The 27,951-nt window shown below is 37.4% G+C and overlaps 1 protein-coding gene across 1 annotated transcript; it reads left to right on the forward strand.

Moving 5' to 3' along the window:
* Positions 1-9,106: 9,106 nt before the first annotated feature.
* LOC128240512 (serine-rich adhesin for platelets-like) lies at positions 9,107-20,781 on the forward strand. The gene is made up of 5 exons (XM_052957166.1): positions 9,107-9,215; positions 10,640-10,751; positions 11,783-12,385; positions 13,056-16,681; positions 19,235-20,781. Exons 1-5 carry the CDS (start codon positions 9,111-9,113, stop codon positions 19,559-19,561), a joined length of 4,773 nt encoding a protein of 1,590 aa, XP_052813126.1. The 5' UTR covers positions 9,107-9,110; the 3' UTR covers positions 19,562-20,781.
* Positions 20,782-27,951: the final 7,170 nt, after the last annotated feature.

Genomic DNA, 27,951 nt, shown 5'->3' on the forward strand with positions numbered 1-27,951 from the left:
CGTTACCGCCCAAATTAGCTATGAATTATTTTACTTACTAATAAACTTACAAATTGCACTTTAAAAGGATAAATGTCTTGATACAGTCAAGTACTGTCACTGAGGATGTGTTTTATCTGAAGTGTTTATAACTTTTATCTTCCTACTTCCGTATTTCAGTCCTAGTCTTACATTATAATTGCAGTGGAAAAAAATGTGAGAAGTTTACTACCTGCACCCAATATAACAATAATAAAATATTAAGTCGAATCTCAATCTCAATCTCAACTCAATTTACCACATAAAAGTATATTCAGAGTATTGAAAAAGTTAACAAACATTGTTAACGGCATCTTGTTACCTTTTAAATGCTGATATATCAAAATAAAGCAAGCGTAGCTGCTTCAGTTGTCTTTACATGTGGAAAAAGTACTGCAAATCTCATGTGTGTCTATGAAACATTCAGAGTATCCGGACAAGAAATAAGTAACAAAGGGCAATAACTCTGTAATCAAAGATATGAAAGTGAACAACAATCCAGTTAACAATGAACAAATTAACAACATTGTTAACTTTAACCCTTAGGCTGCTGATGGCGATTTTAAAGGCTTTGCAATTTTACAGCTTTGAACCAGACCAGGCGCCAAGTTGGTCAGGTTCCAAGCTGTTTGCCACTCAGTCAATATATCCTCAAAGTTTTTTGAGTAAATTGAAAGAAATTTAGAATAAACCAGACAACATTTTTGAGCAGACGACAATTTACCCAGCATGCAAAGGGTTAAATAGCAAAGTTCTGAACAATTGACCCTAAAGGTTCCCTCCAAGACTCCCCAGAGTGTTTTTTAAAGGGAGCTTTTAATTTCGCTCAAAAGAAGATAGCAGGGATGATGGAAACTGACTGAAGCATGAAGCAACTATATGGACTGACAACATTGACCGTTCCTTCGATGTATACTTATATATAATAACTAACAAGCGTGTTTGGCAAACAGGTGTAAGTCAAGGCTTCCATTTAGAATTTGAAACTATGAACATCCTTGACATCAAGATTGGAAGCAGCGAGTTTCCTCTGATTTATGGAAGTAACAATATGATGCCTCTTAAACTCTAAGAATTTTACACTATTCTCAAACTAAATACTTTTATTACTGAATAATTTGTTATTAAAACTTGCAAATTTCACAAAATTGTGTTCAAATTTTTTTTACTTCAAGTCTTATTAAACATGAGGACATTAAATTTTAGTAACTTTGACACCAGGTTTTGATATTCTGAACTTCCAAACCTTCATTTTTTGAAGTTTTCTCCAAACAGTTTTTGTACTTCCTCGGATTCAATTTCGGAAGTTTTGGCACACTTTTAGCGATAATATAACTTCCTTCAACAGAATTAAGCAGTGTGTTAGCAGAGTGAAGATTCTCCATGACATGCCCTTTTCAATGTTCTGTAAAGAAATTGTCTCACTCACCTCAATTATAGGGATAAGTTTGACAACTAAAGCTGCACTCTCACAGATATACCATTTTTTTATTTTTTTGTCTTGGAAAGAGCAAAATTTGTGTAAATATCTGCAAACCAATGATAAAGATTGCTGTAAAAAAAATCAGATTGTAGATTTTCATATTTCCGTTCGAAAATTAATGTTTTATGGCTTATACTGTTACTAATGGTTACTAACAGTTTAAGAAAAATGCATCAAAAATCAAATTTTGAACTTAAATATAACTAGAGATTGCTTTTTTGAAAAAGCACTTGTCTCCCCTATTGTGTGGTCGTAGCTGAGAAACAAGAGGGCCATGATGGCCTAAATCGCTCACCTGAGTAAAAGAGTTTAACCTTTGTTATTAATATAGCTTGTTTCTCAAAGAATATTGAACAAGAGCTGTCAAAGTATGTGACAAATGCCCCCCAATGTGACATTGATCTATGAACAAGTACATAAAAAGTTGATCTTGCCTTTATGTGTCAAATACATATTGCAAGTTATATTAAATTGCCTCTGAGCATAGAAAAAAAAACAATCATACTAAATGACACCCAACACTCTCTATGTCCTCATATTCAGCATTCCATTGTGAATAAACACTTAGTGTATCTTTTACCTTAGAGGTAGGGACATGGGTCTTGCACACGACACATTTTCTTGGTATGTCGAAAACATATGGCAAGTCATTTTAAAATCTGTCCATATAAGAGAAAGTCACAGCGCGGACACGACAGCCTATATTTTCCTTCAGGTTGCCATGGCAACCAGAGTTCTGCATGGAATTAATTTTTTTGAACAATTTTGAAAAAGCACCAACCAAGGATCATTCCTATGAAGTTTCATCAAAATTAGCCAAGCGGTTTAGGAGAAGAATATGATTGTAACCAATTGTTGACACTTTTCCTTTAGGTTGCCATGTAAACCAGAGTTCTACATGGAATTAATTTCTTTGAACAATTTTGAAACAGCACCAACTAAGGATCATTCCTATGAAGTTTCATCAAAATTGTCAAAGCGGTTTAGGAGAAGAAGATGATTATAACCAATTGTTGACATTTCCTTTAGGTTGCCATGGCAACCGGGCCAAACAAAATTATGTGAACAAATTTAAGAGAGGTCCATGCAAGGACACTTCAAACCAAATTTGCTGAAGATCTATCAAGGGGTTCATGCGAAGAAAATGTTAAGTATTTTTTACTAATTTTAGCTCTGGTGGCCCTTAAAAGGGGCCAAACAAAATTATTTGAAAAGACCTGACAGAGGCCCATGCTAGGATGCTTCAGACTTGAAGATCCATCAAGCAGTTAATAAGATCAAGTTGTTTAAAGGTTTTTCTATTTTTTGCTCTGGTGACCCGTAAAAGGGGCCAAACAAAACCATTTGAACAAAGTTGAGAGAGGACCATGTAAGGATGCTACATATCAAGTTGTCACGTAACGCTACCGTTCACTTAACTTTCGTGATAGTTCGTTCAGTAACCAACCAACAACTGTTCAAGTGTTCTAAGTCTTTATTGTTCCGCGTTCTTTCTAAGTATAATAATCAGTATATAATACAGCATGACATTTAAGGTAATCCCGCATCCTAACTGCCGTCATTAAGGACCCAAGGCCGCTCTCCTCGCCTTGCCTATCCCAACTCTGTTTTCACATCCCAAATCATCTCTTTTATACTGATTTGTTGTCTACATATGACAGCTTTACAACCACAGGAATACACGTTTTTGTAATTAACATGACCATTTTGTACATTTGTACCAGGTCGGCAGTCAACCATCTTCATATTCAAATGACAATCAAATATGCCCTACATTACTAAACATACAGTATGTAGACACATATTCATTTAATTAAATCTTAATTATATCTTAAATATAACGTATTACGTCACATTCTATAGTAACTCTGTTACGTGACATTCGTCCATTTTTTATCAAGATTTTTAAGAAAATCTTTGTGTCAACCCCAAACAATGGTTATAATTGAATAGATAAATAAAATCGTAAGAAAATATGTTTCTCAACCCCAAACAGGTAAATTAAAAAAAAAGTAATTCCGACAAAAAAAGATACGCAAAAGAAAATCTGTGCCTAAATCTCAAACAATGATGATCAAGTTGTATTTCCGACAAAAAATACGCAAAAGAAAATCTGTGCCTAAATCCCAAACAATGATATCAAATTGTAAAGATACCGTCCCTTTTTAATGCAAGATTTTCTTTTCGTAAGCAATAGAAAGTAAATTGACACGTTATTTTTCAAATGTCTGACATAATATAGACTAATTGGTAATTAGCCCTCATGTAATTAATAAAAATAGTTAACAATTAGAAAATAACACTGCAGATTGAGTACAAGTAATTAACACTGACAGTACTGTTGTCAAATTTGGTATTTAGTCAATGTTTTATGTAGCGCTGCTTTTCATGTTATCATTCTGAAGACAGGGAATCATCGTTGTTGTTGTTGCTGCTGCCGTGTTGTTGTAGATGTAGAGTTTATAGCCAAGGGGTTGTTTGATTGTAGAATGTCCCCACCGACTCGAAATATTCTGCCATTATACGACTGCTAATTCTTGAAGTGTACTTAGATAGATGTGTGCAAGTGTTCATGTTATTGAAGATGCTAACGATCTCAAGTTGGTGTTGTCCATCACACAGGAATCATCACGGTCCTAAAGACTTGATCATGTGACGTCAAGCCGAGCACAGGTCATACGAGAATGTGTGCTTAGCTCCTCTGGATATTCCGAAGTGTAACCAATTGGTTAGCACATCACATACGCAATACCAGAATATAGTTCGATCCTTTATGAAACCCCGATGACCACTTAACACAATATCGCCACTAGGTATATTATCTCGATATCCGCTGAGGAAGTATGTTGACATTGACTGTTCGTATCACGTGACATATTACCTGTACTTCTAAAAACCTTTCATTGACATAGGTGTTGCTATTACCATGAACTTAGTATTTTCAAGCAGGCTTATATTTTGAAAGTGGCCCCATTTATAATTAATTAATGTATCTGTGCGTAAGTATTCGTATGTTTGATTTAATGAATGTTTGACCTAAGTTTGTTTTTTTTGAAACGTTTTGTTTTCATGAACAACATTTTATTTTATTAAGAACCTTTTTTATGCAATATTTTACAAAGCTTATATGTTAGCTTTACCACACTAAAACACCCATTTATTCAACATGTGCATTACTTCCGTTCTGTCCTGCTTATCAGCAGATGTCTAACAGATATTTCGAACAAGATTGAAGATTCGGTATGTTTATCATTTGACAACTTTTAATCTCATAATTATTCCATTATTTTAAGAAAACTAATACATAAGTGATTCAATTAATTTATTAAATAACTCACACCCTAATGTGACTTCACAGGAGTCCAACAATTTTGTTGAAATTCAATATCTTGAACGTATCATCTCCAATCACTTTTAAGAAACCTGGTCTTTCTTGACCACTATCTTTGTTTATCTTTGTACAACTTTGTACATCTTCATAGTTATAAGAAAGCTAAACTCTAGCTTAACATGTTACCATCATGCTTATCATCGGATAACTTACAACTTTATAATTGATTCATTAGTTTTACCAAACTAATCTGTGAGTTACTTAAATAATTTAATTAGATTACTTATTACCTAACAAACAATTTAATTAGTGATTTCGAAATTGAAAATTACTTCCCGTATTCAGGCGATACACTTTTATAATGACATCTTAGAAATTACTTTTCGTTTTGCACGCTTTTTCTCCGAGACCTTACTATGATCCAAACAATGATTTATTTATATGATTTTTACAACTTTAAAACCATCACCAATTTACTCAAAATTATATAAAATGATATATTGACAAAATACTACAATTATTTACAAGACTATAAACTTACTTAATTTTAATGATTTCATATCATTAATGTCAAGTTAATTACAGGTAACATTGCATTCATTTACCTATCTGATGTGTTTGACAATTATTTACAGTTACATGACAACTGAAGTAATGAAACCTGCCATTTGTCTCCTTCTTCGACATAAATAATATTTCATTTTGTATTATCTTCAGTGTTTGCACTAAACCCTGAGTATAAGTCATTATTTTTTTTTGTATTTATGCAACTTTCATTAATGCTAGACCTGCTAAATAAGTTTACTCAAATTCTTTTAATTACATTTCTTTCCATGTTAATTATTCAATTAATGTCCTTAAATGACTTAGTTTTCTTTTTCATCTAGTTATTCAATAATGTACTTAAATGATGCTTCGTTTGCATTTAACAACGTTTTTTTCACACCTGTTTTACTTTTTTTTATCGAATTTCTCAATATTTTTATCTTTGTTACCTTAAATACTCATTCTTTAGTTTATTCTTATTTAAATCAAATGGTTTTATTGTACTTAATAATGTGGAACGTTGTTAAGTCAGAAATTAGATTACTTAGGGGTTCTTTCAAAAAAACAGCTTTGCTCTGATTGCATTTATTATCCAAAACTTTAAAATTTTGCCCTGTTAAATATCCCAAAATTATAGCAACACATGTCATATCTAGGCAAGAAATACAAAGTAATAAAACGTCACTAACTTTTGTCCCGTGGCCTGGTCGCGCTGCAATGTCCAAAGTCACTCGAACCGCAGTTGTCATCATGTACCTTTTTCTTCTTCATATCAAATGTGATCCAATAGTCATAAGTACTTCGCAGTTGTGTTCCACGTCAACCCTGTTCTTGAATATCTTCGGTCAGCAGGCGCCAAACTTTTACGTGTCACGTAACGCTACCGTTCACTTAACTTTCGTGATAGTTCGTTCAGTAACCAACCAACAACTGTTCAAGTGTTCTAAGTCTTTATTGTTCCGCGTTCTTTCTAAGTATAATAATCAGTATATAATACAGCATGACATTTAAGGTAATCCCGCATCCTAACTGCCGTCCATTAAGGACCCAAGGCCGCTCTCCTCGCCTTGCCTATCCCAACTCTGTTTTCACATCCCAAATCATCTCTTTTATACTGATTTGTTGTCTACATATGACAGCTTTACAACCACAGGAATACACGTTTTTGTAATTAACATGACCATTTTGTACATTTGTACCAGGTCGGCAGTCAACCATCTTCATATTCAAATGACAATCAAATATGCCCTAAATTACTAAACATACAATTTGACCCCAGGACAATCATTTGAATACCTTTGGTGTAGGTCCACTAGGTTACACTATATACCAAATATGAAAGCTCTAGGTCTTATATTTTGGAGAAGAGGATTTTTAAAGTTTTATTATATAAGACTATATAAAAATATTGAAAACCTAAGCCTATGAACACGGGTTGTGGCCAATTTTGACCCCAGGGCTAAAGTTTGAACAATCTTAATAGTGGTCCGATAAACAATGCTTCATACCAAATATCTAAGGCCTTCGCCTTTTGGTTTCGGAGAAGAAGATTTTATAAGTTTTCATCTTATACATATATATGGAAACCCATGACCGCCCGGGTGGGGCCATTTTTTGACCCCAGGGCCAAAGATTGAACAATATTGGTACAAGTCAACTAGATGATATATCATGCCAAATATCTAAGCTCTTGTCACTACTTGATTTTACGTGTGTATCTATATATGTATATTTGTTATTAATTGTTGTATGTGGCCCATATTGAAAATTGGTATGTGTACTAAATATGTTATCCAGTTTAAGTTAAGACGTTACTTGTCTTTGTGAGTTCGGAGAAGATTTTTTAAGTTTTCACTATAACACATATAGAGAAAACCCATCAGCCCCGGGGTGTGGCCAATTTTGACCCCAGGGCCATAATTTGAACAAACTTTGTAGAGGTCCACTAGACGATGAATCATGCCAAATATCTAAGGCCCCGGGGCGGGGCCAATTTTGACCCCAAGGCCATAATTTGAACAATCTTTGTAGAGGTCCACTAGACGATGAATCATGCCAAATATCTAAGCTCTAGTTCAAGTAAGTTCAGAGGAGAAGATTTTTGAAGTTTTAACTAGAAACATATAGAGAATACCCTAACCCCCCGGGGCGGGGCCAATTTTGACCCCAAAGCCATAATTTGAACAATCTTTGTAGAAGTCCACTAGACGATGAATCAAGCCAAATATCTAAGCTCTAAGCAACGTAAGTTCAGAGGAGATTTTTGATTTTTTTTTAATATAAACATATAGAGAAAACCCATGACCACCCAGGGGCGGGGCCAATTTTGACCCCAGGGCCATAATTTGAACAATCTTTGTAGAGGTCCACTAGACGATGAATCATGCCAAATATCTAAGCTCTAGTCCAAGTAAGTTAAGAGGAGAAGATTTCTGAAGTTTTAACTATAAACATATAGAGAATACCCTAACCCCCCCCCCTCCCCGGGCGGGGCCAATTTTGACCCCAAGGCCATAATTTGAACAATCTTTGTAGAGGTCTACTAGACGATGAATCATGCCAAATATCTAAGCTCTAGTCCAAGTAAGTTAAGAGGAGAAGATTTTTGAAGTTTTAACTATAAACATATCAAGTATACCCATGACCCCCGGGGCGGAGCCAATTTTGACCCCAAGGCCATAATTTGAACAATCTTTGTAGAGGTCCACTAGACAATGAATCATGGAAGATACTTAAAGTCACTTATAATCTTGCTCATGGGCAGAACTAAAACAAGTACCCGTATGAAACTCTTTTTTTTTATTGTCATCACACAATTACCTCCCTTGTTGAGGACCGCCGTCTGTAGTATCATGAAACCTTGGCTTGTGGCAATATTTAGAATCCTAATTAATTATTTCTCGCTTCAAATGGCACCATAAAAATGTTCACGCTCCGTTCAAGAAATAATGCTGTACTCTCCTCAGAACTATTTAAAGAAAGATTTGACTATTAACATAATCTGAAACACTTCGCACATATCCATAACAACCCCAAATTATCACATGTCTATACGCATTTATTTTCACTATGCACAAAAGAGTTCCAGCGAAAAACCCCAACTTTTATCACTTTATTTTGTTTAACTGGTTGGAGAAAAGGCATCTACCATATCCGCTAGTGTAAGATAGGTTCATCCCAACCCGAGCTTAGTGTGTTTTGCGGAAACGAGGTTTACCGAGGTCCCGCAAAACACCCTACGCTCCGGTTTGTATAACCCTATCATACACTCTCGGCCATGGAAGATACTTATAATCTCACGGGATAGTGGTAAAAATATCGACTATCTGGTTGGATCTAAAGGTAGAAGTGAGGTTAATGGTTAATTTTATTGAAAAGAACAGTCAGTGGAGAGTATTTTGATTATTTTGTAGCAATTGTTTGAAACATCTTGAAGTCAAGGTTTATATTATATTGAAGTAAAAGCTATTTTTTGTAGAGAAATTTTGCATTATCTCGTAGTGAGTGTTTGAATTATCTTGACATTATTTGGAAATTAAATTTTGAATTATCTTGAACTGAAGGTTTGAATCATCTTCAGGTGCTCATGTAGTGAATGTTTGAATACTTATCTTTGTATTATTTATGCTTTTTCGCTCATAACCTGTTCACACTTAACGTAACATTTATCAATAGTTACAAAACTTAAGATATAAGCCCCCTCAGATCTAGCCTTTTGTTGCAGGCACATCGATGGGAGAGTCATCGTTCGACACCCAGGCGGATATCCGCAGTGCGAGCGGAAGTCTGTCCCGGTTTGGTTATCAACCAACTGCCGAGCAGATGCTGTCTGGACAGGTATATGGTATTAAATACAGTCAAAACTCGCTATGACGTATCGTCCAAGTCGTTGAGACCGCGGGAAATGCGAGATAACAAACATTCGATATAACCGAAATACAAACATGTCGAACTAAACCCAACACATTCGAAAAAAATTCGCCATAACCAGGACATCGAGATGACAGAGTTTGGCAAAGCGAGTTTCTAATGTATGGTTTTAACATGATGAAAATTCGATCTAAGATATATATATATATATATATATGCATTTATCATCATAAAATCATTTTGTTTTCTTTGTATAAGTATTTGAAATAATGAAAATACCCTTATCAGCTATCAATGGTTACGCTTATTATTGAGTCGGTTTATATAATACACAATGTATGATCAATTTAAGTGTAAGGTTTTAGCTATATTTAACATACGAACTATCCATATTTAGGGTGTATCAGATCAAATTGAATCTTTATATGTATTGTACATCATAAAAAACCCTGATGGTGTAAATGTTCTTAGCGCTATAAAATAACATTTGAGTAATTTCAACATAGTGCTTTATGTTTAATTTGATATAATCGAACCCCGTTGGCTCGAACTCGCTTGACTCGAATTCCCCGTTGGCTCGAACTGGATATAAAGGACCGCTTTCTTTATACTAAAACTACGCATTTCCGCTTAGCTCGAATTTTCCGCGGCTCGAGATACTTTCGCCGGTCCCTTGGAGTTCGAGCCAACCGGGTTAGACTGTATTGGATTACATGAAGATACATTTACACAATATATGATACAGGAAACAAGAGAGGCACAGAAACGGTGTATTGTAACATTGTTGACATTCTATACGTATGGCTATTTGTATACACATAATATATTATAAGTGTATCTTGGAATATACTTACTTGATTGAATAAGCGGTCGATCTCTGACTAATTATGTAAGGCGAATATTGACCAAGCGGTCCAACATTGACGTATAAATCAAATTATATCACATGTATAATGTGATCTAGGCGGCTAACACTGACATATCAATAATATGATTTAAGAAAAATCAAACCAATATTAACTTAAGGTATTCGATATATAATTACATGTATGTGATTTTTCTAGGCCTGGTGACCCTATATTACTTCAGCGTTATAAGTGAAGAAACAATAGGAACACAGTTATGAAAACAGTATTATAAACCAGTTTGCTTTTTTAGCGTTTAACAGTCTATTTCAGTTCAAATAAAGAACACATATTTAAAAGTCGTTGATTTATCTATCATGATTTCAGTTATTTATTTTACATATTATTGATCAGCAAGCATCACCCTGTTAAATGATGCCCATATTGTATGGGGTCACCAATCATCACCATTCAACGGCGACTGACACGATAAAGCGACAAGCCTATTTGTAGAAACTGATGCCATTTAACCGCCTTTCATTTCAGGCGAATCTTGACCACCCAACCAGGAACCTGGACACCACTGACCTGGAAGCTGTAGGCTCCTCCCCGGCGGACGCCGCTAGCTCTATGCCGTCGATTCTTTCTTCCATTCTGGGTAGGTCAGGCGATACGCATGACATACTGTCGAAACTCGCTATGTCTAAACCGTCGGTACCTCGGGAAATACTTCGAGATAACGAACACTCGATATAACAAATACAACACATGTCGAACCAAACCCAATACATTCGAAAAAAGTTCGACAAAATCAGAACATCGAGATAACAGAGTTAGACATAGCGAGTATCCACTGTATTCAGTAGTCAACTGTATACAACCGGTTGTTTTTTGTTTTTGTTAAAGCTGCACTCTCACATAATTACCGTTTATACATTTTTTTGTCTTGGTATGAGCCAATTTTTGCTGACAACATATCATTATACGTCCTAAAAACGAGGGAAAAAATAATCACTTCATAGTCCATACGTTAAATTACTTTCTAACGTAAAACGCTAATGACAACCATATATTAACAAAATTGTAAATAATCAGTTTTTGAAATGTTGAAGGTTTTCCTGGTCTGCTGACACAATAGAAACAATATCTAGATAATCTAGTACAACTTATTTTAATACATGCTGATTCGCGATCCGAACATTGCACATGCCGTTAAAGGAATTGAAGTTGAAGCATTCATATATACCAATGAATATGTGGAATACCTCTGAACTGATAAAACGATGATTTTGGTTAGTTAAATGTCGTTTTATGTCGTTTTATTAAAGTAACATGTATGTGACGTCGATACAGTCGAAGTTACTCTACGTAATGTTATCTTAAAAGCATTTGTTTTGCACTGGAAATAAATTGTCCTAATTAATCTCATTTCGACTTCACCTACCGTGCACTGACTGACGAAAATGTTTCGTACACTAATGGAGAGCAATCTTAAAATATATTCGATACTAAACTCCATTCTGAAATTGAGTTTCACAAGTGTTGGCTGTAAAAGTAAAATGTTTCTATGTATAGAAACATGTGTAATTATCATATATCATTTATCACGGTAGTACTCGTTATAAGCATCTTGTTGATTGTTGCACATAGTAAGTGTGTCTATATAAGTAAGATTTAATTTAATCAAAGGTGCAGGTGCCCAGCCCTCTGTGACTGATGCCCAACTTGACCCCGCCGAACAGAAGTCAAGGGAGCAGCTTATCAGGCAGCTGGGTGAAGCAATGGGCGTTATTGGGGATAACCCTCTTAGCCCCGGTGCATCAACAGGGAAACCAAAAGGGGCACCAAACAAGGCTCAACAGCAGCAACAAAGTGTTGCAATTGCATTCGGTGAATCAAGTATGACAGGAACAATGGATTTCCTAAAGCCGCAGAATCAACAGGGACAGTTTACTGATGGCAGTTTAATGTCCAACACCCCAGGACAACAACAAGAACAGACGATTGGTGGTTTGGATCAGAGTATGTTTGGACAGGATCTTAACATGTTCGGCTATGACATGAACACAGCGCAGACAGAGTCGGATATTCCATCCAAGCAACAAATGACAAAACCACAACCAACCAAGCCTGAGTCTCCTAAATCTCCCCAGGCATCAGAGTTAGAAAAACTTCTCCAAGGTACAGGTTTGGACATGACCAGCCTCCAGGCCGTTGGAATCAGTATAGAGGACCTTATAGGAGCTCCCTCGCAATCACAACCGACTACATCTACAACCACTAAACCTAAGAGTAAGCGTTTAAATAAACATGTGTTTCAAAGGGGGTAACCCCAATGTTTCACTGACCGTCCAAAGGGGGTAACCCCAATGTTTCACTGACTGCCCAAAGGGGAAAGGGGGTAACCCCAATGTTTCACTGACCGTCCAAAGGGGATAACCCCAATGTTTCACTGACCGCTTAAAGGGGGTAACCCCAATGTTTCACTGACCGTCCGAAGCGGGAAACCCAATGTTTCACTGACCGTCCAAAGGGGGTAACTCAATGTTTGTTAATAAAGCTTTTTGGATGCCTGTCTGTGTGGCCATCCTGTGTTGTTTGCACTTTATTTCTCTGTTAGTGTCACTTGGGTCCAGGTTGTGTCGTTCTAAACATGGAATTTGCTATAATTTCTACTAATGAGTTCCATAGTCTTTTTACTGTATTGTCAGTTTTATATAGTTGGTCTTGCCTCTGTTTAAACGCCAAACAATTAAAATTTGATAAAGTTCAGTTTGTAGCTGACAAAATATGAGCATGATATTTGATACAGCGAACAATAGTGTAGCTTTATGTTAGGAGGTTCCAAACATTTAAACTGCAGTTGTGATCTTGTAACAGGATACATTCATTTTTGCAAAATGTATCTGTTTAAACTGATTCTTTATGTATTATTCAAATACATTCTTCTTATGTTCTTCAGTGAAGCCAGCTACCACTCCGGCTCCAATAGAGACACCAGTCGATATTGGTATGGCAGGCATGACATTAGAACATATGATGACCATTCTTAACATGGAACAACAGTCAAAAGGTTTAGGGGCGTCCACGGAACCAACTGGGACGCTTTCTGACCCCTTATATCCCGCACAACTCGGTAAAGCGGCGCCGCCCAATCCGACTCAGCAGGTTGTTGAAGTGCGACCCGATTCCGCCCAAGTTGGTGATTTCTCGTCACAATCGATCGAGCCAAATCTCATGGGTCTACCAGAACAGACAAAGACATACGATTCTCAGAACCAGCCTTTACAAAATGCACAAAACTTAAATTTTAAACAAGGTATGTTTGATGTAATAGAAACGAAAACCAAGGTTATTGATGGTCCTTCAAGAACTGACGCTTCTCTTAAAAGTGATCGAACGAACACCCAAGGGCACAACCCGGATAAAGTTACCATGAAAACCCTACAATACCCACCCATATCTGGTACACAGTATCCACCCCTTCCAGAAACACATTATTCACCAGTGGACAAGCCAAATCCGTTTGAAACAATCCTCTTGGAAGCAACTAATACCGGGCCCGTTATTGAACGCAAGGGTAACTCAGGTTCAGGCTCTTCGTCCTCTTCAATGTCACAAGCCTCTTCGCAGTCGTCTATGAACTTTATGGGAATGTTTGGCGGACTGTCTGACGGATCTAATCAGGGGAAGGGTACCAATCCTGGTCCTGAAGCTTTTGCTCAGTCTGGTCCATCATCTTTGACTGCAGAACAACTTGATGCATATATGACTGGTTCGTTAGGCATGACAAACACTGGTCAGTTACCATCTCTCACAGGAAATGCACAAATTGAAACAATGCTTGAAACTTCATCGTCAACTAAAGCGACTGAACCTTCTTACACTGTACCATCAGGAATTATGGCTGATGTGGCAACAAATGGGACAGCCTCTCTGGAGTTTACACAACAAGAGCTTGCGGCTATGGAGAACGATCCTCTGCTTGGTTTATTCGGAGGTGACTTAGGAGCTTTGCAGAATTTTATCAACCACGGTGTCATCGATCAAATGGGCGACCAGGGTATGGGGGTAGGTGCTAGCAAACTACAAGGGTCTTCACAAGTTACTGTTGAAAGTAACACACAGACAGGAGCTGGTTCTTTCTTGCAAAATACTTCAGAACAAATGGATTCACAGGGAACACAGGGTACACTAGGAGATGCAGCAATGGATCAGTACTTACAGCCGAGCATGTCTGGCGCGCAGGATTCCACCGCTGCTTCCCAACAATCGGCTAGCAGTGCAACCCAAGCTGCACAAAATGAGATGATGGCATTGGAGCAATTCATGGCGGCTAACGCCGATGGAAACGCAAATAATGCATTTGCTCCGATGCAAGGTCAAGGTTATCAGGGAAATCAAAATATCGACATGGCGGCGATGCAGCAGTTTTTGACAGCCCAGGGGATGATGGGCGCTAACCCTCAACCTGAACCACCTCAAACAGACTACGGGACATTCATGGGCAATTTCCAACAATCGGGAATGGATATGGGAGCCCAGTCACCTACCATTAGCCTTGCAGACCTTTTGTCTGGTAATGTTAATATGTTAGGAGGACCAACTTTTGAATCACAAACACCATCAGCTTCTCAAAACGTGGCTACTTCTCAACAATCAACGACCGATATGTCTTACACATCGGGTCCATCGTCTTTCGGCCAGTCAGAAACGTTTGGGTCAACGTCTGTCGAGACTGGCACAATAACAGCAGGTCAGACACAAGCAAGTTCGGCAGTAGATGTTGTAGGTACAGATCAACAAATAACAGCGGGTGTTGGTGCAGGTGTTCATGCAACTGCCAAAGACCAAATATCTCCTGGAATAATTAGTGCGCCGGTTTTTGATACGCAAGCCGCACCAGATGTTGTACAGACCAGAGAGAAAGTCACACAAAAGCTAGTGACTGTAGATGGAAGTGGCAAGAGTTTGATAAACAAAAATGATCCAGTAGCGACCAAGCCTATTGAAACGCCGGTGTATCAATCAACGACCAGCATTCCTAAAGATGTTGTATCGTTCACAGATACCGCAACAACTGTATCTTCCGTACAAACGACAAATGCTGTATCCCAAGTAGATACCGTAAACGTTGTATCATCCGTAGGTACCAAAAATGTTCCGGCAGTTGACGCATCAGTATCCAGCTCAATAACAACCGGTCAGTCGTCAGTCTCATCTTATGTTGATACTGGACCAAGTCAGCGAGAGTTACAGATGATTGCAAGGGAGAGAAAGGCACAGAATGACATTCAGGAACTCATACGTCAACAAAGGGAAGAATTAAGGCGGCTCGAAGATCAGAAACGGGAGCATCAGAGACAGCTCATGCTTGAAAAGCAACGGGTTGAGTACGAAAAGCAACAGCTATCGCTTCGAAAACAGCAGATGGAGATCGAGGCAATGAGAAAGGAACAACTTTACCAGCGTCAATTAATGGAGGCACAGAGAAAGCAGATGCAAGCTGATAGATTAAGAATGGAACAAGATAGACTTGCTGCCATTGAACTTGCAAAGAAAAAGGCTGCGGAAGAAGAACGGTTAAGGCTTGAAAAAGAAAGATTGAAGGCAGGGCAGGAAAGACAACGACAGGCTGAAATAGCTTTCCAGAGGGCTCAGCAAGAAAGAATGATGCAACTGGAGTTTCAAAAACAGCAAGAAATAGAGTTGGCTCGCCAACAAGCAATAGCTGAAGAGAAGAAAAGGCTTGAACAGGAACAACTAAGGAAGGCTGAAATTGCCAAGCAAAAAGCTCTCGAAGCCGAAAAGCGACGACTCGAGGAGGAACGTAAAAAGCAAGCTGCTGCTGAGGAAGCACGCATGTTAGCAGAAATACAGGCAGCAATGATAGCTGAAGAAAAAGCAATTGCTGAAAGAGCAGCTGCTGATAAAGCGGCCAGAGAGAAGGCTGCAGCTGAGAAGGCTGCAGCTGAGAAGGCTGCAGCTGAGAAAGCTAAGAAAGCTGCACCGAAGAATATGACGTCTACTGATGCGGCATGGCAAGCTGTTCTAGCTGCGGCTGGTGTTACTGGCTCGCAACCTACTGACCTTGCAGTCCTAATGGGTGGAAGTGGCGCGGCCGGGATGGGAATGGATCCTGCTGCATTACTTAAGTTTCTAAATCCGCCTTCGACTCCAGCACCAATTATAACCACCCCGAAACCACGTAAAATACCCATTAGACCTGACCCCAAAACAAGACGTGAAGTTAGGCAAATTTTCCTTGACAATATGAAGCCCGGTGTTGACCCTCTTTCAATCCTTATAGGCCTGACACCAGAGAAACTCATGCGTTCCGGAGTAAATCCCGTTATCGCAAATAGCGCTGACTTGGCGCGAATCGTACCTGCGACAGAGAGAGCCCTAGGAATACAGATTAAGATGTTACCCACACCAGGCATGCGTGGTAGTCATCCCCGTGGCGCAGTTGGTCATCCTTCCGCAATGAGAGGCGGGGCTGGTTTAGGGGGACTGCCGCCCCCTACAAGTGGGAGTTCGCGGAGACAGTTTATGATCGAGCAACGAATGATGAATGAAATGATGCAGGTATAAATGTTTTTTCATGCTTTTGGAAATATGGGGTTTTATCAGTGAAATAACAAGGAGCAAAAGAAGGAGTGAAAATATCAACTTTCAGAACTACTTTTAAAATAATTTGTAATTACTTTCCCTTGATCAATACAGAACATTTTACTTTGAACCAGAAAATATTGGCATTTTTTTAATCAAAAAAATCAAAGAAATGTTTTATAAATTAAATAAATATATACATTATTTGGAAATTAACACTTTACCGTTTTTACCGGTTATCCCGTTTACCATGTTGAATTTGATTAAAACATTTTTGGTACCAGTATTCATGAGTCCGAATACAATAGCCAAAGTTTCTGGATTGTGATAAAGTCAGATAAACTTTAAAGGTTAGAGTCCTTTTCCTCGGTAGAAACTTAAATATTACAAAAACACAAGTTGTCACTTATTCCTAACATCTTGGCGTTCACAAATTGAATTATGTATAGAAGGAGAAGGTTTCATTTAAAATGGGGAAAACATAGTGAACTTGTTTTTTTTTAAATCTTTATTCGAAGCAAATAATGCTTTCCGACGTAGCATTTATGACGTTATTTATCACGTGGTATACACGCACTGAACACTTAATCTTCGATAAAATAGTGCCAGATATGTATTATTTAGATAATTTTTGAAATGAATAAAGTAATTATTCGCAATTGTCGATGGCTTTATTGGTAAGCACTTACATATCATATTAGTATGGTTAGAGTTTGATAACTATAAAAATACTGCTGTGGTTCACCCACACCCTACTGAGTGCATGGTAAGAGCTCAACCTACTGGATATAGTTCTGATATTCGAATTTATGAGGTAACTAAAACAAAACAACCTCGAATCTGACACCAATTTCGACATAAGTAAACTATATGTTATTTCATACGTAGTTTTAATCAATGTTTCGGTATATCACGCTATATTGCATATAACTGGTTTGTCTGTACTGTGTAGAGGAGGTGTTGAGAATCACAACGTGTAATTGTGAGTGAATGTGTAGCTACAAGTAGATGTTTACTTTTATGTGTAGATGACCGTAAAGTTGTACGTGTATGCATAGCTACACTTAGATGTATACGTATATGTGTAGTTATACGTAGATGTATAGTTGTATGCGTTGTGTCATGTCGATGTGTAGTTGTATGCGTGGTGTCATGTCGATGTGTAGTTGTATGCGTGGTGTCATGTAGATGTGTAGTTGTATGCGTGGTGTCATGTAGATGTGTACTTGTATGCATGGTGTCATGTCGATGTGTAGTTGTATGTGTGGTGTCATGTCGATGTGTAGTTGTATGTATGGTGTCATGTCGATGTATAGTTGTATGTGTGGTGTCATGTCGATGTGTAGTTGTATGTGTGGTGTCATGTAGATGTGTAGTTGTATGCGTGGTGTCATGTAGATGTGTAGTTGTATGTGTGGTGTCATGTAGATGTGTAGTTGTATGTGTGGTGTCATGTAGATGTGTAGTTGTATGCGTGGTGTCATGTTGATATGCAGTTGTATGTGTGGTGCCATGTAGATGTGTAGTTGTATACGTGGTGACATGTCGATGTGTAGTTGTATGTGTGGTGTCATGTAGATGTGTAGATGTATGTGTGGTGTCATGAAGATGTGTAGTTGTATGCGTGGTGTCATGTAGATGTGTGGTTGTATGCGTTGTGTCATGTCGATGTGTAGTTGTATGGGTGGTGTCATGTCGATGTGTAGTTGTATGTGTGGTGTCATGTAGATGTGTAGTTGTATGTGTTGTGTCATGTCGATGTGTGGTTGTATGTGTGGTGTCATGTCGATGTGTAGTTGTATGCGTGGTGTCATGTCGATGTGTAGTTGTATGTGTGGTGTCATGTCGATGTGTAGTTGTATGTGTGGTGTCATGTCAATGTGTAGTTGTATGTGTGGTGTCGTGTCGATGTAGAGTTGTATGCGTGGTGTCATGTCGATGTGTAGTTGTATGCGTGGTGTCATATCGATGTGTAGTTGTATGTGTGGTGTCATGTCGATGTGTACTTGTATGTGTAGCTACACGTATATGTGTACTTATGTGTGCAGATACCCGTATACATGCACGTGTATTTGTAACTCGTAAGGGGCTATATATATTATATAAGGTTTAACTAAATTTAAGATCAAAATCCAAGTGCTTTGATTCGACACTTACGCTAGTTGACCAGGCTGAATGTAATCAGTAAGGAAATTTGGAAAGTGGGATAAAGATAATGATAAGCCTTCTATATTTAAGACTTGCACGATCCTACTCGGAGATGTATAAAATATTAGTTCGAAAATTGCACATTGCCATGGATATCGACAATTTGCTTTAATCGAGTTCACTGTACGAACAACTGGATGACGTAGTACAAAAATGTAGCCCACAAATTTTCGTACTGATAGTATACCGAACACATACAGTGAAAGTGTATGAGTGTGATATGTACTAAAGTCTCGAGCTGTATGCCTACACAAGCCAAGTATAAAAATGTTTTTATATTGGTTGACTACTTTAAACCCTTTTCGATATTTTTTTCTACAGTTATTTGGCTTAGGACCAGAGCCCCTGGAACCAGGTGATCCAGGCTATCAGGGGCCCGGGCAGACCACAGGTGGACCTGGGGGTGCGGCTGCTGGACCCGGGGGTCCAGGCGGTCCAGGGGTCGGGCGTTCACGGGGAGCTAACCCATTTGAAATGACAGATGCACAGCAGATTGCGATGGAAAGACGGATGGGCGCCCAGGGTGGTTTTGGCGCTGCTGGCGGAGGGATGGGCGGGATGGGGCCGGAGTTTGGGGGGATGGGAGGAGGAGTAGGAGGAGCTGCCGGCGCAGCACAGAATCCGATGATGGAAATGTTGGGATTATAGTTTGGTGGCATTGGATTGTATGGGAGGATTTTCTTGTGTTAGAAAGTTACATACAGATGAGTAGTTGTCGTTTGTTAACACTAACGATTGTGGTGAATATACAAGGGCCCATTATAAAGATTTCGTGTCGGATTATAGGAAAACGGATGAGGAATAATGAATTACTTTATTCACCATTAGATACTAGTAACTTTGGTGATGTATAAATTATTTTTATAGCAATGGTCGTTTAGAATGTTTTCCTTAATTATTTTTGTGTGTTAGAAACGTCACGTATTTTCGTTCATTTTCAAAGACACAGAAGGTCATAATAGTTTTAATAATGTTTCCATAAAGACAAAGCAATCTAAGTCAAACAGTCTTTATGCAATCGTCTTATTTTCTTGAATCAGACGAAAGTGTAGTGTTATCCCACGCCTATTCTTGGTTGATTTCGACTCAGCTTTGTAAAGTTCAGAGAAAAACTGTTAACATAGTTTTGAATTGTAATTATACGAAATAGGAACAGTACTACATCTATCCACGCCAAGAATAGTAAAAAAACTGGGTTTTAACAAAATAATTATTTTCTGACCTATAGAAAAATACATTCGGTAATTTCCGTCACATGATGGAAAGACAAGTTCAGTAATATCCGTAAAATGATGGAAAGCTAATTTCGGTAATTTTCGTAACATTATGGAAAGACGTGTTCGGTAATTTCCGTAACATGATGGAAAGATTAGTTCGGTAATTTCCGTAACATGCTTTCTTTTTCCAGACACGTTATCAATTTAATTGAAATTCCGATTTCAATCGGAAACAGTTTGAGAAACTTTCCTTATGTTTTGAAAATATAATCTGTGTCTCTTAAAGGGCTTTTCTCACTTACTTCATGTGTTTTCCAAGTTTTTGAAAGCGATTCATGTTTTGTCAACTCCTACTTAAAGCCATGCAATCTCAAAAAAACACATTCTACACTTTCAATAAAATATGAAGTATTTTCTGGCACATGTCATGTATTATTGATAATAAGATCTTTTATTTCTTATAGTTAAAGCGACTTCTTAATAGTAACATCTTCTATCTTTACACTAGCCTTAAAAACGTGAGAAACTCCCTTTAGAAGTGTGTTACTTTTTTCTAATCATTTCCATTTATTTAGACGAGAAAAAGACGACATATGCTGTGCTCACATTGTCAGATGTTCATTATTTTACATAAAATCACAATAAAAAGAGCGGTTACTTGTTGTTTTTCTTTTGTCCATTTCTTGAGCGGTTACTTGTTGTTTTTCTTTTGTCCATTTCTTCTTGTCTGTTTGGTCTGTGTGTTTTCGTTGCCATGGTGAGGTCGGAATAATCATGTTACTTTGAAGCCAAGTTGACTGAAACCTCTACCTTGCTAAGAGAAATTCAGGTCTTGTTAAAATATTTCTGGGGTTGCTTCGGGTAAAGGAGATATTGTAGCAATGTTGAATATAGACCTTTTTTGGTGGGGGTGTGTGTGTTGGGGGGGGGGGTTATCCTTTTACAAGTGCAATTAGGGCCATGTTGCATAAAAACCTCTTTCTTGAACTAAATAAAAACCTTTATTTTCGAGGGGGGCGGGATGGGGGGGGGGGCTTATCCTGTAACAGCAGGCATGTTTGGCATGAGGACATGTTGATTTATCCTCTTTCTTGAGGTTTTCCTGTTATATGAGACAGTGCAGTCGTGTTAAATAAAAACCTTTTTTGGGGCGGATCTTGTAACAAGAGACAATAGAGTCATGTTAAATAAAACCTAAAAAATATTTGGCCATGCTAAAAATCCACGTACAAAAATAAATAAATACCCGTATGGGACTACTTTTTTATAGTCATCACAAACTGTACAGACCGTCGTCTGCAGCAGCATAGAAAACTTGTATTGTGGTTATATTAAAAATCCAAATAAAAAAAATCGATTATGTACATATTTTGAATCACTGCGCACATATCTATGACAACCACAAATTATCACCTATCTATATGCGATGTTTTTCAATGCGCATGAAATAAAATCAACTTCTTTTAACTGAGGTTTGAGAAAAAGCATCCACCATGGTTGCTCGTGTAAGATTATAAGTATCTTCCATGGCCGAGAGTGTAAGATAGGTTCATTCCGACCAGAGCGTAGGGTGTTTTGCGGAAACTCGGTAAACCTCAGTTAAACAAAATTAAGTAAAAATGTATTTTTTTGCTGGAACTCTTTTGTGCTTAGTGAAAATAATTGCGTACGGATATGCGATAATTTTGTGGTTGTCATGGATATTCGAGCAGTGATTCAGAGTATGTAAATGGTCTGATCGGTCTTTAAATAGTTCTAAGAAGAGTGAAGCATTATTTCATGAAAGGTGCGTGAAAACTGTTTTCTGGTTACATTTGAAGCGATAAATAATTAACTAGGGTTCTAAATATTGCCACAAGACAAGGTTTCCATGATGCGCTACAGACGACAGTCTTCAACAAGGGAGGTAATTACAATGTGGTAACAATTAAAAGAAGTTCCATACTGGCATTTTATCTTCGCCCGTGGGCAAGATAAGAATTTCTAGCATGGTTAAATTAATGGATCTTCTTATCTGAGGTGGGAGAAAGGTTTATCCCAACCCGAGCGTAGGGTGTTTTGCGGAATCTCGGTAAACTTCCTTTCCGCAAAACACCCTACGCTCGGGTTTGGTCGAAATCTTACACGAGCGGTCATGGAAGATACTTATAATCTAGATCATAAGCTGGTTATATGTACTCACTTGTGTTACTCCCTTTAAAAACATATCTTATGACGGAGTAATGATAAACCCCCATGCACTATTTTTCCATATAAAAATAGTGTAAGAACTATGCAAATTAGGTAACCGTAACACAGACAAAATGTATTCAAATGCGCTGTCAACAAGCACAAACATATATCATAAACGATGTTTCAATATAAATCCTGTCGGTTTTAACACACACAGCTCCACGATGAAACAAATGGTAATGAAGGCTGGGCTCAATCCAACCAACCGACTCCCTGCTCACAGGGTCAGAACATACCTCGTCCAAACATTGTATGACAACAATGTTGCTGCGAACAAGATTAGATCAATATTGGGACACAATAACATTGCATCTATATGTGATTATTGCCAAGAGATCGAAGAGATCACAGTTAAAAACACTCAAATAAAACACTATTTGCAGACGATGCTATATTCTTCAACAATGGAAAGAAATCGTCATACAAGAAGTTAATACATTCAATTTACGAGTTTGGTTTGACGTCAGGCTTAAAACTTAACTATTCCAAAACGTTTAATATCGACATTTACGTCAGCAAAAATTCTAGGAATCACATTGACAAACAATAATTCATTATTTTTAGCCAATAATATTATACCTAAAGTACAAGAATTCAAAAAATGTCTAAAACAGTGGCAACACAGAAAATAAACCCTGCTTGGAAAGGTCTCTGTAATTAAAATATTCGCTTTTCAAGTAAATAAATTTGATTTGATTAAAAAAGTGTTATTATTGAAAATGATTTAGTATAAGTATGTTTTAAGTCATACCAATATCGCTCAAGGGACGATTGAGAGCAGCCCTGATGTTTTTCATGATGTTTTTTGTGGTAAACCTTCAGTTGCATTTCAGCAGACTTGCTTTTCTCCTCCTGAGGTGCTACCTCGCAGTAAAACAGGTTGTAAAGACGTTCCTCCTGAACTGTGGCCAAATGAACGAAATCCCCATGTACAGACAAGTGCCAGTCTGGGGAAGAAAGAATCATGTACCATTTTGATTAAATAATTTTAGTGGAAGTGTGTTATTTTAAGCAAAACTTTAGGACCTTCTGTGATAAAAAACTGCCATAGAATCACATAAAATGTAAGGCAACAGTGAAAGGAAAACAAAATAAGTTTGATGTGTGTATATTTCTTTTTATTGTTTAATCAAATGTGCACACAAAGTTGTAAACATTGAAAAATAAAACACATACATGCAAATATTTATTGTGAACTTTATAAATCTGTCATTGAAATAAACCATTTTTGTAGAATCTATAAATATTCTAACCTTGAAATATTTTGAGGCCCCATTGAGTATTTTGCCTTGTTTTAGCTGCATGGTTTTTGTCTTCAATGTGTTTAACCTCTTCTTCTGTTTTTGGTTTAAATCGACCGAGTGACCCAGTTTCAGTTTCACTTTTAGTTTCGCTTTTGGTTTCCTTGCCTGTGTGTATGGCGTCTACATTTTCTAAGCCGGTAACTTCATTCAAAACCAACGGAAGATCTAGTTCTGATAACATATTAAACAAATCGGCATCAAATGTACCGAAATCAGTGTCAAATGTGCCGAAATCAGCGTCAGCCATTTTAATCGTCTACAGCAAAACTTTTAATAATAAAAGTAGTACGCTGATACGCGATGACTCACGATCCGAACATTTCCGAAGATGTTGCGTTCATCGATTGATGAACGCAATTGCCCAAAGGCAGTTCATTGAAGGAATGGAAGTTTAGGTGTAAATATACTATTTTTAAGTCTCTGTGCAACGTTTTATAAAAATTATAGAGTCTCATTTAAATTCATTATCTCTGCGCATTCTCATTAAAATAAATGACCACAGTAGACGTTTTACGAACAGTTGCAAAGTGTTATTAGATACGTTTGGATACGCCAATAGCAAAAATGGTGAAGGCATTTTGGGGATTATGCATTGTAATGATCTGTATGACTTTAGCCTCGATAAGCGACGCCAGGTACGGGCGGCGCCAAAAAGGTCGTAGAGCACGTGTGGACCCCGCCCTCTGTACACCGGAAGTTGCGCCTTACGGGTGTCTAGCGGTACCTCGCGATTGTGATGTCATCGATATTCAGACGTTTCGTAACGTTGTAAGTGTGTTTTGTTATGCATGCCATGCGCCATATTATTGCATAGTTTAAGGGAGCTCATAGTCATTTTCAGGACGAATATGGTTGGTTTTTGAGCAGGTTTTCGGAACATTCACTTATATTTTTTATCAGTTAAAATATGGGTACTATTGTACATCATAAAGAATAAACATTGTTTTGAAAAATGCCCGGATGTTATTAGAGCTACACTTTCAGTGACTGACATTTTTGACCTTTTTCATATTTTCGTCTTAGAATCAGCCGAGTTTGGCCTGAATGACTTTGATTCAGCCATATAATAAAAACTCACAATATAACAGAACTCAATTGTTTGGAAAACGGCTGGAATTTCATTTTTCTTAGTGTTAGTAACGCTTTTAGCCATCAAATATCAATTTTCGAACGTTATTATAAAATATAAATTCTAACAGCAGCTTTATATTACTTGTTTCCTGACGTTGACGCAAACATTGGCTCATTCCAAGGCAAAAACAAAAGTTTTCAAAACAATCAATCTGTGAGAGTGCAAGCCTTACTTCTGAACCTTATGGACAGGAATGTATTTACAAATCCTCCTCATTGGGCTCCATGTGATTCATATTTGTCGGGTTTTTTTTTTCAAATTTAGGAGTGCAGCGTTCCATTATCAACATATTTTTTGGAAAACGGAATTCACAGGATGAAAACGTTGCGATACTTCGACAAACTCAAAGCAATTTTTTATCATTGTATCTCTTTGATAACACGAAAAATAGAACTTTTCTGACTTTCATTTCATCCGCAGAACAAAATGAACACACAAGCTGGCTATATTGGGTTTGCCCTTTTCATTAGAGTAACCTAAATACTGGCTTAATATACATCAAATAATAACAAACTGTCGTTACAAAAATAATAACTTTACGATAAGGATCTTTTATAAAACAGGTCCCTGGTCTCTCGAAACGTCTTTAATCTCTAATAACAGGATTAAGCTAAGCTCACTATTTTTTATTTTCCTATAATTAGTGTTATATTTACTTCTTTAAGATTTTTAGCCTTTAAATAAGAATTATCCTCATGATAATTAAAATAAACCATTTTTTATTTATCAAAAACAAATTTTAGTACGTATTTTGACTTATTGAAGTAAGCTACTTAAGCCAGTTTAACATAAGAAGTTTCGAGAAATTGAGGCCTGGTGATCTGACAATATTGAGCGACGTCATGCTATTCGCACACGCTAAGCGCCGAGGTAGCAGGACTATAATAGTTAAAATTTCCCAATGATTCAATGTGCTGAGAGTCCCAGAAAGCATCCCAATACATTCGGTTTTGCTGGACTAAGTATTTTATATTATTGAATATTTTGATATAAACTTGTATAAAAACGTATATTCATAAAGCACATGCGTTCCAGTTTGGCCCTTGGCAACTTGTTATCTACAAATTTTGAAACGCCCTTCCGCAAATAACATATCGATTTTACGAGTTAAATATACGTTAAATGATTCAAATTAAGCTGACTAATAGGCTATGGGATGGGCCAGATAGAAGAATGGTCCAACAGTTGCGTAGCCATGGTTAATTCGGGATTACGCAGATCGATGCCGGACAGCATGTTAACTCCTTCACCCCTACTTCCCCACCCCCTTCGCTTTTTATTTCAAATTCGGGTATTTTGGTATGACAAAAAAATCGACCTGTCAAAATTTCATTACGCAAATGAATATCTAGTTCCTGAGTGGTGACATTTTCTACGGCTAAATTTTATGACTGTAAAATGAAAAGTTAACACTTCCTGCCCATTTCCCCTTGACATTAAAGCTGCACTCTCACAGATCAACCGTTTTTACAACTTTCTTTTATGTTTTGTCTTGGAAAAAGCCAATTTAGCGTAAATGTCTGGAAACCGTTGATATAAAACTGCCGACAAAAGATAAGACCGCACTTTCCATATGAAGGTTCGACAATTAATGTTTTAAGGCTTAAAGCGTTACTTACGCTTAAAAACGTAGAAAACATTATTTTTTAATGCAAATATGAAGATTGCAATCTGACCGATTTTCAGTAGTCTTTTTGTTCCCACTTTCAGATATCGACGCAAAAATAAGTTTATTCCAATACAATAAAAATATAAAAAGTTGTCAAACGTGTAAATCTGTGCGAGTGCACCTTATACTAAGAAATAAATTCATTACAAAAGAAAACAAACGTTAAACATTTTAAGGTAATATACAAATGCTTACGGATAATATATACTTTGTTTTGATTGAAAAGAACCAATCCGTAATTCTTACCTCAATATCAGCTTGAAATAACACATATTTGATGAAAATGTCCATTTCCATTTCAAAATGGCAGAAGCATTAAATGAAAGATACGAAACGGACTTTATAGCCTGTTTGTGCTATAAGCTGCACTCTCACAGATTGACCGTTCTGAATTCCTTTGATATTTGTCTTTTAATGAAACAATTTTGGCCTGCATATTTATAATATTTACGTTCGGAAATGGAAGTTTTATAGCTAAAAGCGTTACTAGCGCTTGAAGAAAGATCAGTTTTATAATCATCAGTTTACGAACGTAAATATCATCAACTGCTGGTAGGGAGTTAAAATCACTGCTTTCCGGACACAAAAAATAAAACAGTTGTTAAAACGGTCCATCTCCACGAGTGCACCTTTAAGCCCAAAATCGCCATTGAAATTGACCTTCAGAAAACACAGTAGTATAGAAATACCCATCATGAGAGGGGTATTGGTTACCGACATTCTACAAGTCAAGGAATTCAAAAGTATGCGCGCCCCTCTCACAGGAGCCGAAATGATAAGGCCCCAAACGGTATAAGAGATTATAGTGATTCTAGTGTAATGTATGTATGGTTGTTCTACACTATTAACATGAACAGTTCACTCCAACAATTTGACATTGGTTTTCTCATTGGATACGCTACTGGTTACAATGTAACATGAATAATTGCTGTAACAGTTGTATTTTAATTGTGCTTTTTTAGATTAACGGGAACGTGAACTCCATATTGTGGAGAATTGACGCCGTGAGGTTTCTCAAGGACGGCCTCCTGCCCACCTATGTCATTAACATCGGATATGAGATCACTGATCGAAACACGACACGGATTGGGTTCAAGTATAGGTACTGGTTACATTTCAAGACCTTAAAGGTACAATAAAACACGCATTTCAAGACATATCAAGACTAACCTACAACCTAACGTTCAAGAAGGCGAGCGTTTAAAAAAACGCTAGCAAACGTTTTGTTTTGTATTCGTGTTGCAACGGAGCGCATACACTGCTAGCGGGGAACCAAGCAAACGTTCGCCGTAAACGTGCTTACTGAAGGCATGGCTAGTTTAAAGCCCTAGTTAACTTTTTCGCTGATCATTCCAACGCGGTAACTCCAACATCTATTAGATCAGTGTGTGTATACCACGTGATAAATTGCGTCATAAATGCTATGTCGGAAGGCAATATTTTGCTTCAAATGAATACTTTAAACAAAGATAGCTTCACTATTC

Source organism: Mya arenaria, chromosome 7, assembly GCF_026914265.1.
Source record: "Mya arenaria isolate MELC-2E11 chromosome 7, ASM2691426v1".
NCBI lineage: Eukaryota > Metazoa > Mollusca > Bivalvia > Myida > Myidae > Mya > Mya arenaria.

Bases quoted from the DNA above. Each gene is read 5' to 3' on its own strand.
- LOC128240512 (XM_052957166.1), top strand. From the start codon at position 9,111: ATGGGAGAGTCATCGTTCGACACCCAGGCGGATATCCGCAGTGCGAGC. The intron at 9,216-10,639 runs GTATATGGTATT...CTTTCATTTCAG, and splicing joins AGCAGATGCTGTCTGGACAG to GCGAATCTTGACCACCCAAC. The intron at 12,386-13,055 runs GTAAGCGTTTAA...TATGTTCTTCAG, and splicing joins TACAACCACTAAACCTAAGA to TGAAGCCAGCTACCACTCCG.